At 38.5% G+C, this 16,380-nt stretch overlaps 1 protein-coding gene across 12 annotated transcripts in view; it reads left to right on the top strand.

Moving 5' to 3' along the window:
• Ttc3 (tetratricopeptide repeat domain 3) overlaps window positions 1-16,380 on the top strand; it is a 105,659-nt gene that overhangs the window by 8,095 nt on the left and 81,184 nt on the right. For 3 of the 12 annotated variants that reach the window (XM_028879959.1, XM_028879953.1, XM_028879956.1), the window contains exons 1-9: window positions 5,753-5,907; window positions 6,212-6,254; window positions 6,648-6,798; window positions 7,247-7,334; window positions 9,418-9,510; window positions 10,384-10,504; window positions 12,440-12,525; window positions 13,877-13,971; window positions 15,126-15,188. The exons of 4 other annotated variants lie outside the window; for them this stretch is intronic. In XM_028879959.1, coding sequence (XP_028735792.1) covers window positions 5,764-5,907; window positions 6,212-6,254; window positions 6,648-6,798; window positions 7,247-7,334; window positions 9,418-9,510; window positions 10,384-10,504; window positions 12,440-12,525; window positions 13,877-13,971; window positions 15,126-15,188 — 884 coding nt within the window. In that variant the 5' untranslated portion in view covers window positions 5,753-5,763. Of the gene's footprint in view, window positions 1-2,085; window positions 3,497-5,738; window positions 5,908-6,211; window positions 6,255-6,647; window positions 6,799-7,246; window positions 7,335-9,417; window positions 9,511-10,383; window positions 10,505-12,439; window positions 12,526-13,876; window positions 13,972-15,125; window positions 15,189-16,380 lie in introns of those variants that run through there. 5 more of the 12 variants (XM_028879954.1, XM_028879958.1, XM_028879957.2 and 2 more) reach the window with 4 other exon arrangements.

The raw sequence follows: 16,380 nt of genomic DNA, 5'->3' as shown, positions 1-16,380 counted from the left end.
AGCTCGATTCGGGGCAGGCAGGCAAAGCAAAGGCTTTCATTTTCCACGTCCTTTTATGTGGCTCCCATCAGAAGGTGTGGTCTAGATTTAGGATGGCTCTTCCCACCTCGGATGATTCAAATTAAGAAAATCCCTCACAGGCTACCCAGATGCTTGGATTTTAGTTAATCCAGATTTAGTCATGTTTACAACCAGGATTAGCCATCACTTTTTTTTTTAAAAAAGATTTATTTATTTATTATGTATACAGTGTTCTGCCTGCATGTATGCTTGCATGACAGAAGAGGGCACCAGATCTTATTACAGATGGTTGTGAGCCACCATGTGGTTGCTGGGAATTGAACTCAGGACCTCTGGAAGAGCAAGAAAGTGCTCTTAACCTCTGAGCCATCTCTCCAGTCCTAGCCATCACTTAAAAAGAAAGTCATTTAAATTTTGTTTTACATGTATGTGCTTGTGTGGTGAATATAGGCCACATACATTTACAGGTGCCTTTGGAAGCTGGAGCAGGGCATTCAGTGCTTTGGTGCTGGCATTGCATTCAGGTGATGTGGATGCTGGGAACTGAACTCTGGTCCTCTGGAAAAGCAAGAAGGTGCCCTTAACCACGGAGCTGTCAGCCTTTCTGTCTCTTACTTTTTAAATAAACAGTTTTGATACATGGTCTGTCTTAATTCTGAATTTTGCCTTTCATTAGATCTAGAAGATTGTGAGATTAGAAGTCCTATATTATTTAAATAATGTCTGATTTTTATCTGTTCTTCTGAAGTTTTAACAGGACATATGTGTATTCATTTTTTTCTGGGTCACTTTTCTCTTTTCATTTCTCATAGGTGCTAGATAGTTTTAATGAGTTTATCTTCAGATTAACAAGTTTTCCTTTTAACAGTTAGTCTTTTTTAATTTATTTTAATTTAACTTTTAAATATTTAATTATATATATATGTTTACATATATATTCGCTTTTAGCACCTAGCTACCTACTTATCAGTCATCTCTCTGTATTGTGTTTGTTGAGACAAGGTCCTGTGGTGTAGCTCTGGTTAACCTTGGACTTGGATTCTCCCACCTCTCCCTCCTGAGTTGCTGAGATTACAGGCATGACCATCATTCCTGGCTTATTTTATACTTATTTATTTATTTTTTTATTCCTTTGGTTTTTTTGAGACAGGGTTTCTCTGTGTAGCTTTGGTGTCTTTCCTGGATCTCACTCTGTACTCCAGTCTGACCTCGAACTCACAGAGATTCGCCTGGCTCTGCCTCCTGAGTGCTGGGATTAAAGGCGTGTGCCACCACCACCTGGCAGCTTATTTTATTTTTAAAAGTTTTATGTGATTTCTTTTTCAGTCATATTTAGTCATTCTTTTACTCTCGTGTTGTGTGTTCATTTTTAAATTTGTAGCTGTTCTGTATACTGGATTTGGCCATCTCTTGTCTGAAAATTTGGTGGGGGTTTTTAACATTATTGCTTGTTTTTTTCTGTTGTCTCTCATGATGGATTGCTCATCCTTGTTTGATGATTGGTTATGAACAATTTGATTCATCTTTGAGAATTTTGAGTCTAACTTGGGAGTACTTTATTTCTGAAAGCATTGTATAAGTTTTGTCTGGGAGTCAGGGAGATTAACTGAACCCATTTTCAAATTACACATTGGGCTCCTGGTCCAGGGGTTCCTCTCCGGATACATTATGTCTTTTGGTATCACTGCCTCTAGCTTTTAGGTGTCAGTTTAATTTCTAACTTGAGGTTTGTTGCTTTTGGGGAGAGAGGGTAGCTTTAAATGTTTTCCTCTATCTATGAATAGACAAAACATCATCATCATCATCATTAAATCAATGATCTGCCAGACCTGAGGTCACACAGCTTTAACCCCAGACTTTGGGAGGCAGAGATAGGTGGATCTCTGTGAGTTCAAGGGCATCTTGGTCTGGTCTACACAATGAGTTCCAAGCTAGGTAGGGCTGCAATAGTGAGATTCTGTCTCAAAATAAAACCTGTGATCCACTTTTTCTCCCCATTGGTAGAGTTCTTTAGTATCTAATAAATTCCTTTATTTTAGTATTTAACTATGTTAGTTTTAGTTTGTGTTAGAAAAAAATATTAAAACAAGTTTAAAATTAAGCCATAGGTTAAGACATTCTAAAGGAAAATATTAAGTAACTCTATAATGTGTTGAGTTTGTTACAGTTTATCCTCTAGACCCGTAGTGATGTAACAGATAAATAAGCCTGTGATGATCAAGTAATAGGAAAACTGCTTCCAGTGATGTGGGCATGGTGCTCTAAGCTTACAGAGCAAAGGTGAACTTGGGGGGACCAGGAAATACTTCCTGAACTTAGTGGAACTGGTGGGCATTATTGGGGTTGCAGAATAAAGTTGCTAAGGAGTGAACAGCAGCCAAGTGTGACTGAGTGTAGGCCATGTGTCATGGCGTGACGAGGTAGAAGCAGGAGCGGGTTATACCAGGTCTCGTCCTGTGTATTGTAGGGAAAGAGTGCTGTTTGATGCTAAGGAGAGGCTCTTGAGTGGACCTGACAGTGAGATGACAAGCTCAGCTTCACGGGATGCTGAGGTGAAAGCAGGCCACCACTTAGGAGATGGCTTGTTGTCTTAGTTCAGAGAAGAGATGAAGGTCTGACCAAGGCATTGGCATTGGGCACAGAGGACGCATGTGGTTCATTCAGGTGTTTGTTTTTGTTTTTAGAGAAGTAGTGGTGTGGGTAAGTTGTGTTGAAATGTGGGCAGTCAATATTACCTGCATTTTTGGTTTCCTCCACATTTTTGGTTTGGATAACTATTTGACATTTAGAGCAGTTAATTGATAAATAGTATATAGAAAGAGGAAAGAACTTGGTTCCTTTTGAGTCTTTTTTTCTTTTGAGGAAAAACAAGTTTGTCTTTGAACTTCCTGAATCTGAGGGGCTTATGAGACATTTTGGTTAAGATCTAGTAGCAGTTGACATGGATGTTCTAGAAGTTGAGAGATGTGGCTCAGCCTGGAAAGATTAAGGAATCTTTAGCATTTGGAAATTTGGAATCCAGTGTTTCCTATAGTAGTACTACCTGAGCAAATTTAAATGGTACATAAATACCTGAAGGGTTTTAGTAGTAATCTAATGTGTGTGGGAAAACTTGTATATCAAACCTGTGATATCACAGACATTATTGTTTAGGTCACGTAAACTCTGGGAAAGGGAAATACTAGGTGAAAATGCATACAATCAATGGAAATGGCAGACCTGGTGCCGTGTCCAGATGGTGACAGTTGAGAAAGCGCTGCTTCGAGCCATGGGCGTGGGGCATAATGAGGTCGGTCACTCAGAGAGAGTGAGATGAGAAGAAAAGAGAGTTGATGTTGGGTGGCGGGAATGGAGAAGAAGAGCCCATGAAGGAGACTGAGGAAGAGCAGCCAGACCAATAGGAGGAGAACCAGAAGATGGTCTTTGGAGTCCATATGAAGAGGTCTCAGAAGGAGGAAGTGGTCCACAGTGTCAAGTAAGTTGCAAGCTGAAAAGTGCTCTTTGGATTTAACAATTAAGGTAGACTATTTAGCTGGAATCATCTAAAAATAGATTTAAAAACATTCATCTCCAGTGTTTGTTAATAATAGCTAGTATTTATTGTGTTTCTTAACATGCCTGGTATCGTGAAAGCACTTTACATGTATTAACCGATTAGTCAGGAAGATAGTATTTGTTATTCACACTTGTGTGTGAATAAACTGAAGCACAGAAAATTTAAGTAACTTGCCCAAGATCACACACCCGGGCAATGGGAGCATCAGGGTTCCAGTCCACTCAGTTTGGCCCCAGAGTTCACGCTTTTAACCGTTTTGCCACATTGCCTCTCTAGTTAAACAAAATGGAACTTTAGAAACCTACACCAGCATTGTAATCACAGTACAGTTTTTGCTGTGTGTGTTACCATGAGATCTGCTGGACTTCAATGATTAGCATCATGTCAGAGTGGCTTGAGTCTGCCGATTGTATTGTAATGTACACCATGGTGGTGACTGTGGGTTATGACAGTTCTTGTCTCTTTTCTGTATTCATAGTAAAAAAAAAATGTGAACTTAAAAGTATATGTTCTGAGGCTAATATATTCCATATTATATGCCTTATTTTGGGTACTGTGGTATCTTTATTTTTTCCAGCTATTATGTAAATCCCTTAAACTCTGGAAGTGATGTTCATGCAGAACAGGTAAACTTCTCAGGTGTTACAGGCGACCATTTTATTTGTAGATAGTCATTAATGACCTTATTCAGAGCAGTTTCCTTCAAATGGTAGAAATGGAACCAAATTGTAGGAACCCAAAAATGAGTGAAAATGGAGGACTCAGTAGAAAGAGGAAGAAAATTTCTTGGGTAGGTTGAAGAATAGGAGGCATTGGGAAAGAAGACAGCTGTAATGATTGCTGGTGTGGTCAGCGAGGAGTTGATCAGTGAGGATGCTGGTGTGAGAAGTGGCCCTGGGAAAGAGGAGCCTGGTGAGGTAGGCAGTAATACTCTGAGAAGGTATCATCAGCAGAGGCCTTAATATGGCTGGTACGGTGGACTTGGAAGAGGGGAGACTGATTGCCAGTGTTCTTGATGAGGAAAAGTAGCTGTAGTGAATTACTGTGTGTGAGAGAAGAGATCGTGAGCCCAGAGCACTGGGGTTGAGTCGTCCTTCATTTGGTGGCCTTGAGCAAATTACTTAATGGTACTGAAGTGTTGTCCCGTTTGTACAGTAGAGATGGTGATGTGAGTCTACTGTGAAAAGTGACTGTGAGGACTAGTGAGAAGTTGCCTTCAATGTAAAGCACTTGGTACAGTGCTTGCTCTTCACTTTTGATATTGTGAGGTTTTCACAAATCAAACTGAACATACTGCTTGATTGAAAAAATATGTGTGTGGATGGCCTCTTTAAAGGTAAACCTAACAACAGTAGAGTTCAGAGAGACAGGGGAGGGTATGATGATGGTGTTGGTGATGGAAAGAAGAGAGTGTGATTACTTGTCAAGAACTAGAAGTAATGAGATGCTGAGGTTTCAGTGATACTGCAGCTCTAATCTGAAAAATCCTCATTATTGAACTTTCTTTAGGGGAAAACCAGCCTAAAACTTCACATTAGCCTTCCTCTTCCTCACTGACCTACGTATTAAAAATGACTTTTGCTCCAGTGAGGTGGAGCACTGGCTGTGCCTGTAGTAGCTGAGAGAGTAGCAAGCAGGGATTCTCAGGACGGGAGGTCTGGCTGCGTCCATGGAGAGCAGAGTGTTACAGTGAACCACTCCAACTCTGCCCTCCGCCAAGAAGAGATTTACTGAGAGATGAATAGGAACTAGGGACGTACGAGCAGCTGACAGGAAGTGCTTTCTCAGTAGAGTCGGGATGGTTGAGAGTATCGCAGTTTGTATGCTGTGAATGGTTTATTGTAGGGTATGGTATGTAGCGTGTAGGGAAGTACCCAGGAGCAGAATGTCATTTCTGCATCCAGCAAACACTTTTTAAAGGCATAGTTTGCTAGGCACATACAGAGTAAGATGCCCTTCTACCTACGGGAGACAGGTATATTATGAGTTCAGAGTAGAGCTGGTGAATATGTGAACCTGAAGAAAAGAACAGTGGATCAGGGATGAGACCTCAGTGTTCTGATTGGAGTTACTTCCCTAGGATGCAGGCCCCAGATATTTTTCTGATGTACCACAGGGAAAAAAACTGCTGCTGCCTTAGGCGATGGTTGATCTGAGTGTGTGTTGTCTCCTTAGGATTGTACACCATGGATGATTTTCCTGAGGGAGACTTCACTTTGGCAGATGATACATTGTTGGAAGGTTGCCCTTATGAGGATGACTGTATCTGTGCCCCTGACTTTACCACTGATGATTATGTCCGAGTGACTGAGCTCTACTATAATGGAGTGGTAAGTAGGCTTGTTGAAAGTTTTATGTCACAGAAGCTTTCTACTTGAGAGGGGCTTTTGTGGCATATGAGTATGTGCAGGAAGGTACACATGCTTCTGAGGAGGTGATTTCAGAAGGGAAGGGAAGTAGAGAGTGGAGGTAAGAAGTAGTTATTGTGACTGGAGATTAACCAAGCTCCTGAGGAGGAGCTGTAGGGACACTCCGCAAACCCCATGAGAATGCCCACAGGAGTGCAGAAACCACAGGTCATACATACTTTCACATTTTACCAGATAAAAATCAGAATGAATTTTCTTCTTTTAGGGTATGCAATATAAAGATTATGCCCAAAGTGAGAAAAATTTAGGTGAGTATATAAACACTTTAATGCTAATTTATTGAAGACTGTGAAGGGGAATCTGGCCATTCATTCACAGCAACATAACAACTTATGATGTGTTTTTAGTTTGATTTGGTGATACAGGCCTGTAATCCCAGCACTTGGGAAGGAGGCTGAGGCAGAGGGATTGGAAGTTCAGGGCCAGCTTTGATCAACATGCTGAGTGAGACTCTTGTCTCAGAAACTGTAATCTTTCTGTTAAGCTAGAATTCAGCCATTACTTAAATATTCTTAATATATAATAGATTTACTATTTTATTCCTTTAGTTTTTGCCTTTTTATACCTACTTACTTTTCCCCTATTAATGGCATTGATTCATTTGTAAATACTAATTTTAAACTTTTTTAATTTTAATTAAGAATATGACATCTGCAATATATGGTGTAGTAAGCCACTTTCTATCCTGCAAGATTACTGTGACACCATTAAGCTATATATCTTCTGGCCACTTCTTTTTCAACATCAGCACAGTTCTATAATATCAAGATTGCATCCCTGTGTGGAAGCCACGTAAGTTACTATGGAATAATAATTTTAAGAACTGTGATAGCACATTGTATGAGGAATATCAAGGAAAATGGGAGGCCTGGGCCTCTTTCTTGAATGCTGTTTAATTTTTTGTTTGTTTAGTTGGATAGAAAAAGTAAAGACTTGGGATTTGAATATAAATGAATAATTATTACATTTTAATGAATTACCTGAATAGAATAGATTATAAACTTGAAGCTGAGTAAAAAAATTAATAAGCTTGTTTATAAATACCAGTGTTATAGAAAAGAGGGAAAGATAGAGTGTCTGGTTTGTTTATTGAACACCTGATGTATTGTTACCTAGAGTAAAGAAAAAGAACTTTCCACATAGTTTAAATAGAACTATAAATATAAAGTTCATATAAATGTAACATTAGTAAATAAGTACATTTGGGATCCTAATCTTAAAAAAAAAAATTGTCTTTAAGCCGTTCTCGTGCCGCCGAGATAAGTTTGAAGAAATTACAACATCTTGAGTTGATGGAAGACATTGTGGATTTGGCAAAGAAAGTTGCAGTAAGTGGTAGATGTGGTTCCTGTTCATTAGACTGTAAATGAATAGGAGCTGAAGAGACGGTTCAGTGGGTGAGTGCTTGCTGTGTGGACTGGGGGGCCTGAGTTTGGATCCTAGCCCCCCCTGTAAAAACGTGGCCCTGTAACCTCAACACTGTGGTGAGGGGGTGGAGACAAGAGGCTCCCTGGAGTTTGCTGGCCACCAGCCTACTTCCAGATTCAGTGAGGAGAGGCTGTTTCAAAGGTGGGAAGTGATAGAGCAGCATCTGGTGTCGTCCTCTGGCCTGCATGTATGCATGCATGCATAGGTGTGTGCACCACCACACACAAGCTCATGTATCAGACATCCATGCACTGTACTGTGTTCCCCACACACACACAAAAGGAAAAAAGATGAGCAAACAAACACAAGGATGTAAATACATGATGTTTGTCCTATGTTTCGAGTTTATAGCAGTTAGCAAGACAGTGCTTTATTTTTTGTGTCCATGGACATGCTCAGTATTGAAAACGATAAAGCTGATAGACTGGATCCATGTGCCCCAGTGGGTATCAGGATTGCATCTTGCTAAGGAATAGAAGCTGGAACTCATATAAATGACTGTGAGCACTGGTGTGTGAAGCCTCTGTCACGAGCTCTGAAACTAATGGTGGTCTTTTGACATGAGTACCCCATCAACAGGTAATTGGCATTGGAGAGTCTGTCAGGGAAGACTTGAGGTGGCATTCTGTACTATGTCGTGGATCTTCATATGATTCTTTTCTTCTTGTAGTTTGTGGTACTGTACTAGTTGAAGCTTACATTTGGAAAAGGTGTTTTCTGCTAAAATCAGTTGTAATAACATACAGCTGATGAACGTACCTTTATTAAAAGTCTAGGTGTAATGAACTTGAAATCTGTACATTTTACATTATATATTATATAATTTTTTTTGAGACAGGGTTTCTCTGTGTTACCACCCTTGCTGTCCTGGCACTCACTCTGTAGACCAGACTGGCCTCAAACACACAGAGATTCACCTGTCTCTGCCCCCTGAGTGCTGGGATTAAAGGCTTATCCTGGCTTACAGTATAATTTTTAACTAGAATCTGTATGGAAGACTATTTCTGAATTACATTAGAATCTTAAAGGGACACAAATGTCAGTGTTTATGGCAAGTGCACTGCTATGTATGTAGAGTAGTGTAGTCAGAAATCGTTTAGTGGATTGGGGTGGATTCTGAGGACTGAGTCATTAGCTGGATTCACTGTTGTGTGAATCTTATAGATTGCATTGAATACCAAGCAAGATGCTATTAGCCAACCTCTCGATGTAAACATGAGACAGGGTAGACATGGTTGTATGAGAGACTGCTGCCAGTACAATGTGGCACACTGTTTTACAGCAGTCTCTCTTTTGATGAGTAGACTGAGTACTCTAAAATAATTGTATTGTAGAAAATACCCAACCTAGTAACACGACTGTCCATCATTGTCAAGTACTGCATGGTCTACTTGTACAGCTGATAGCTCAGGAAGTTTACCCAAGCATGAGAAGACTTGTGGTCAGTGCACTGGGAACCACAGTGCTGTAATGCAGTGTAAGTGATAAGTTTTCAGGTTGTTGTAGTCTTAGGGAACTTTTGTTCTGTCTGTGCTTCCTTGTTAATTCAGACGCCACCGTGTAGCTCATGACCTCCCTAAAATGTAGGGTTTTGTTTTGTTTTATTAGAAATTCAGTTCCGAGGGTGGGAAGATGGCTCATTGGGTAAAGTGCTTGCCATACAAGTGTGAGGACCGAAGTTTAGCACTGATGTCAGTAAACGCTGGGGCAGTGTGGTGGCCAGCTTGTGCTCTTAGCACTTGAGAGACTGCATCACCAGAGCAAGCTGGCTGGCCAGATTAGTGAAATAGAGAGCTCTGGGTTCGAGTAGGGCCCTTCCTTCCCTGTATAAGGTGGAGAGAGGTCAAAGGAGACATACGTGTCACCTTCTGGCCCCCACATGCACACATACATGTGTACACAGCACACATGCCACCCCCAAAAAAACTCAGTTAAAACTGACAGATTAAAGAAAAATGTGTGGTTTTGTTCTTTATTTTGCAGAATGATTCATTCCTTATTGAAGGTTTATTGAGAATTGGTTATAAAATAGAAAATGTAAGTGTTAAAAATGAGACCCCAGCACACCCATTACAGGTGAATGATAGTCATTCTTGTTGCATGTTTCCCAAATAATGTCTGTATATATCCAGTCTTTTACATGTAGTATTTGGTAATACCAGTTTCTGCCTATTATATAAATAATCTTATTTTATAGATTTGCCTCTTTTCCCTTTTAAGCCTTTCACAAGTTACTCATTTTGTCTTTAGATTATTTGCCTAACATATATTCCTCCAATGAAATTAAGTCCTTGGTATGAGATTTTTTTTTTTCTTTCAGTAATTGCTAGGTAACATTCAGGTGCAAAGATAAGTCTATTTGTAATGCTATTGGGACAGGAATGTCTATATAGTTCCTTCAAGCCTAATACCAACATTGGCAATTCAGCTATTTAATTTCTGAAGTTATTTCAGATTCTTTAAAAAAAAGTCACCTTCTTGTGGACTCCTGAGGAGTGCCATTGCACTGGTGGCCCGTTCGCCCAGCCGTGTGCTTATGTCAGTGTCTGCTGCAGATCCTGTGGCCCTGTTCTCAACCCTGTTCTGTGCCTCGAGACTTCGTGCTCAGGATAGGTCCCTAGTTGACATGTGACCTGAGAATCCTCCTCTGCCTTTGTGTTACTGCATTCCCCTGCTACCTCAGCAGCCCAGGGTTGTAGACCTCAGCATCCATGTCTGTAACCATCGCAGAAACATTCTTGATCTGCAAGAGTAGCCTAGGGGAGTCCACGTGACTGTTCCTAACTTATATATTGGAGTCCAGCTGTTCTCCATTGCATGACAGAGTAATGAAAATAAGTATACGAGATGTTTATTAATGATCTGAAATGCTGTAGAAGGTAAATTCATAATGCTACATACATTTGAATTAATAGCCATATTCCCTTCTTCATTCCTCTTTTGAAACAGAAAATTTTGGCAATGGAAGAAGCTTTAAATTGGATAAAATATACAGGTGATGTAGCAATTCTACCTAAATTAGGATCAGTTGACAGTTGCTGGCCCATGTTAAGTATTTTCTTTACTGAATGTAAGTATAAGTGCTTTAAATGTTGAGTCTGGTTTAAAGAATATTATTTGGGAAGATGGAATGTGTACATAGATGATACTTGATTTATCTTAGGAATAGTTAAACATGTTTTTCTTCTGGTATAATGCTCAAATAAGAGAATTTTAACATTGCAATTAGTCTATTCTCTTATTCTTGTCTCACTAGTTTTGTGCATTATGCTCTTAAAGCTACTACTCCATGGATGACTTGTTATTATATATAATACTTGAAAGAAAGAGCCCACAGCTGGGGTTCTCTTGTATTGTCATTCATCAGGGAAAGTACAGATCCTGATATGATTTTCATTTTCCTGGTGCATCCACTCTTCTTAATGTAAGACAGAACTGCCTTAAATACTTTTAAAGGTATTTTACTGTAAGCATTTGAACATTAGCAGTGTTTTTATGATATAGTTAACAGTCTGAAGACAGGAAACCCGATGAGCAGAAGCTTGTGATCTGCACTGAAAAGAGTGTGTATTTGTCAGTGGGTTTAGATGCTTTAAGTAAATAGAGACAGACCTTTCTGGTTGAATTGTTCAGACGCTGGGGTGTATGGCATTCCAGATGTTTAGGGTTTTGTCCTCATTGCAGCTTTGAGGACTTGTAATAACAGGGAAGGAGCCAAGCAGCTGGTTATCATGTATCGGGCACCTGTGTGGGCTCATTACTGATCCTCTCTGGTGTCTGCAAGGTGCTCTAGTTGTTCTTGTGTTCAGTAGTAAAGTCAGAATTGGAGGCTTAGATCAGTGTTCTCAACCCATAGGTTGCGACCCCTTTGGGGTCAAATAACCCTTTCTCAGGGTTGCCTAGGACCATCTGCATATCAGATATTTACATTATGATTCATAACAGTAGCAGAAATTACAGTTATGAAGTAGCAACAAAAATAATTTCATGGTTGGGGTCACCACAACATGAGAAGCTGTATTACGGGGTCACAGCATTAGGAAGGTCGAGAACCGCTGGGTTAGGTGTTCTCCGCAGTCTAATGAGGACTGGAATCTAGACGAGAACTCACTCATGTTCTCTGAAATCAGAACAGGTTTTTTTCCCCAAAAACTCAGCTCTGTCTCTTAAAACTCTGTTTGGTGACCATCCCAGATCTTGCTTGAGTCTTAAATGTTTAAGTATTTCTTTAATCTTGAAAATTAATGATTAGCTAGATAGAAGCTTAGCTATAATTTTGGTGTAGTAAATTTTTAAATCAGATTCTTACAATCCTTTTTATATCATAGCTGAAAGTGCTGAAAATGAGGCTTGATTAACCTGTGGAAACAAAGTTGGCTTATCTATTGTATTTTTATTAGTTTACTAAGTTTTTTATTAGAATAGATCAAATAACTTCACACTAACATTTTTTTGTGAAGTCAAATATTAAATAAAGCCTTTTAAATACTTCATATGTTACAGTAAGTACATTTCAGAAAATAGTTTTTCAGGTTTTTGTTTTTACACATTTTTATTGAACATGCTCTCTGGCACATTGAAAGTATTTGATACTGTTTGTTAAATTGGCTTTGGTAATTATGAGCCCTTAATCACAGTATATTATAAAAGAAGGAAGGGTATTACTCCACTAAGAATATAATAATAAAAATTTAATTGCTAGAAATAAATACAGATTTATTCACAAAAGCAATGAGTGGTTTTCTGTTATTTTTTTACCATATTGATTGTTTGAGGATAAATGTGTATCCTCATTGCTGTATCACTGAGCTACATCGCCAGCCCAATTTTCTATTCTTTAACTATTTAATATATATGTAAGATTACAAAAACATACAAACTATTTAAAATGTTTAATAATAAAATGAGCACAATAGACTTACCTATTTAGCACAAGAATTAGAGTATCATCAATACCAATTTAGAACTAATACTCTCTTTCACTTTCTCCCGATACAAATCTCAGATAAGTATCACATTACTAAAGTCGTAACTGAAAATTGCAACTTGCTTGAGGAATTTAGAAGGAACAGTTGTATGCAGTGTGTGAAGGTAAGGATACTTACCTTAAATATAGTTGAAGATTTTTCTGTTAAAACTTTTTATAGGCATGAGTAATAAAACTAGAGAAAGTAAAATAATGAACTACTATAAGTAACATGCATAAAGGAAACGTTAAGGAATTTTGATCTAGAATAGAAGAAATAGTATCTTAATACAGTGAAGAAATATGATTTTGTTTGGCAATATCCCTTATTGAGATGTAAACCATGTGTCACAATTCACTCAGAGAAAGTACTGATTCTTAACTCAATTTTAAAGAAAATATTTAGGAGATGTTTAGTGTTCTATAGAATTTTATAATTAAAGCCATTGGTAATAATTTTCATTAATTAAAAAATATGAGTATCTTAAGTAAAGAAATTTGGCTATACTTGTAGCCTCTTTTATATATATTATATATATTCTTGCTAACCTCTGATGTCATTCTTAGCAGTCAGTCAATATTACCTGTGAGTGAATGATATATATATATATATCATTATCAATCGAGATACCAAGGATTATTGGATTATACTACACTTGCTAATAACCCAAAGCTACAATTTTACCATTCATCTTATTTTTAGACCACTATACCTTATGGATAAATTTTATTTAAAAATGTACCTACTATAAAATACTATACGTAACAGAAAATTGTTTTATTAATTATTTATATTATGTTGGTTTTAGCTTCAGGTCCAGTGAGAGACCCTGTCTCAAGGGAATAAGGTGGAAAGACATAGAGGATACCATGCATGTACGCTCCTCCACATGTACACAGACACACATGCACACACACACACACACACACACACACACACACACACACACGCAGTAACAGTACATGTACTTGTCCTTTCTAGATTTCCTCCTCTGACCTTTCCATGCTTGCACAAGGGCATGTCTGTGCATATACTTCCCAACATAAAGACACAAATGCATACACTGCACACAAGATGACAGACACATGCTCCTCTCCTCTCCAGACTCCTTGTAATACCCAGCACAGTGTAATGCTATGTGTGTTAGTTGTACTATATTTTAGGGGATAATGACAGAAAAAAGTACGTCTTTAGTGCATTTTTTTTTCAGTTATTTTTATCTGTGTATGATTGTATCTGCAGATTTAGAAACCATGGATATAGTTTTAGTAATAATGAATATATCAGAATAGTAGAGATTATATTCTCATTTTCTATGTAAATAACCCCATGGTGCCCTTAATAGCAAGGATATTGAATATCCTTGGATAATATTGAGTAATAGTGAGAAGATCCACTTCTCCTGGGGGTTGGGTTCTTTTTCTCGATTGTCTTTGGAGGTAACTGATGAGTCTTCTCTCACTTTGGTTTCTCAGCAAGGAGAACTAATGAAAATGAGAGGAAATGAAGAGTTTTCCAAACAGAGATTTGATATAGCTGTTATTTTTTACACCAGAGCCATTGAATATAGGTAAGAGCACAGTGGAACACAGTCTTCTCTGTGGTCGGTCCAGCTAGAGTGTTAGGAGAAGTAGCAGTGAGAAGAGCTGTAGACTGTCTTCCATTTGCCGTGCAGAGTAGGTTTTCTCTTCTGTAGGCATCAGTAGCAGTGCTGACACTTGAATACGTGAACCAGCAGGTGTCTCAGGCACCTCGGGCAGCACAATCAGCTGTTTTCCACAGACTGACTGGAGTCGTGTCTGTCTCCTTCTGTATCAGCTGCGCCTGCCATACTATTAACTGACTATAGGGAGGGCTGTTTGGACCTCATGCTGAAGAAGTTGCCGTGTAGGAGGCTTTGCTTTCTTGGGGAGACTTTTTGTCTGTTTGTTTTTTGTTTTCTTCAAAACAGGCCATAGCCTTGGCTGTCCTCAAACTCACAGAGATCCGCCTGCCTCTGCCTCCTGAGTGCTGGGATTAAAGGTGTGCGCCACCACTGCCTGGCTCTTGGGGAACTTCTAAAGAAAATAGTTGTAGTTGTTGAGAGGGTAGATGTATGCACTCTCTACATACGTTACTCAGATGCTGGATCATTATGGCTTTCCTCCTGATATATCTTACTCTGTTATTACTGCTCATCTGAGCTGGACCACCTTATATTTTAGCAGATTTTAGGGGTGCTCTGTAGACTGCCCCCTTTCCTGCTCTGTTCTTCACAGGGATTGAGGGAATCCATTTGCATGTCATACCTAAAGGCTACAGAATCAGACAATGAAAATTAACAAAATTTGAAAAGATCTACCTATGATTATTACTGTTGTGTTTTACAAGTTTCTTTTGTTTGAGTAAAGTCACAGTCCTGACTTCGATAAGTCATCTTGTCTTTCATAGTTACATACTTTGTAGTTGGCTAGCTTTTTAATAATGGGTGTTATTACTCACTTCTCACAATAGTCCTGTGGGGTGGATACATTAGTAATTATCTACATTTCTTTTGAACAAGGTACTGAGAAAGTAAAAAACCTGAATTTCAGTCAGTTAATATTCTAAATCCTAAATTCTTTCTGCTCTGCCACATAGTTGTAAAGTTTAAGAAGGTTTTTTTTTTCCGTAGGTTTTTTAATATGGTTTTTGTTTGTTTCAGACATAATGTGTCTTACTGACTAAATGTTACTTCTTTTTAAGACCTGAAAACCATCTCCTTTATGGTAACCGAGCTCTCTGTTTTCTTCGTATGGGACAGTTTAGGTAAGTCGGTTAAAGTGACCTAATTCCTGAATTACTATGCCCCGTACCTATTTTAGGGAAACATTTATCTGTCTTGCAGGGATGCAGGACAACCCCTTTGTCTTTGAAATAGTTAAGTGGGTAAAAGAAGAGGTTTCATGTATAACGGTTGCAGCAGAGTGCAAGCATTTGTCACATGGTGTTAAGTCCCTGACCTGTATTCTCAGTCTCCCAGCACCCTTAGTAGGTAGGTTATGTCATTCTCCACATTCTCCTCACGGACAGTGCCTACAGCTAGTGAGTGGTGATGCTGAGATCCAGACACAGACCTGCTGATAACTCGTACGTCTTTGTGCTTCTATGATCTCTTCCGTCCTTTTGCTCTATCTGACCGCATAGTATATTTTTACTGTTTGTTTGTCTCGTTATATAAAGTTAAGTAAATATTTTCATAAGTGAAAGAATGCATAGAAATTTAATGGTATTAATGGAACAGAACCATAGTTAATAGACTTCCTTATACTGAATTTGAAATTTGCTTTTATTTATGAGTTGAGAAAGACTGAAAAAAAGGTACTCTACTGTGATTTGATTGTCCTTCATTTAAAAAGTTTTAGTATATGAATTATAAGTGTTAATATTAAACAATATATATTGTTGTATTCAGTCATGCCCTGTCTTATTGTAAGCGGGTGGGTCCAAAAATACATCCATACAGAGGGAAATATTCAAAACTCATTGAACTAGGAAACCAAGTTAGAGCCTGGGACCCTCAGAACAAGGCTGCGTGGCCAAGGTCGTACATAGATATTAGTTAAAATTCACTTTGCCTTTGCCTTTCTGTTACCTAAAATAAAAAAGAAAACTTGAAAAGTCAGGAAATTCTCATTATTCATAAAGAAACATTTATAGCAGTTGTTTGGTTGAAAGTGGTTTCCTCATGCTTAACTTAGAAATTATTACGTGGATCACTAGTAATGTTAACTAAGCGATAGAGAAAAATTCCAGAAGCGATAGGAAAAACTCTGAAAAATACAGTTTGGAGTTTCACAAATAAGTTTTTCTATGAAGCATGAAAACTGAGAAGTCCTGTGCCAGTTGTTACTTTAGTAAAAACACTTCCCCGGGCATGTGGGAGAGCGGGAGTGGGGAAAGGTGTAGTATCTTCCAAGTGTGTAGCGTTTAAAAAAGTAACATTTATTGTGTTTCTCTT

The sequence above is a fragment of the Peromyscus leucopus genome, chromosome 12 (genome assembly GCF_004664715.2).
Source record: "Peromyscus leucopus breed LL Stock chromosome 12, UCI_PerLeu_2.1, whole genome shotgun sequence".
Classification (NCBI taxonomy): Eukaryota; Metazoa; Chordata; class Mammalia; order Rodentia; family Cricetidae; genus Peromyscus; species Peromyscus leucopus.
Note: the sequence above shows the minus strand (reverse complement) of the source record. Positions and strands in the feature narration are given on the sequence as shown.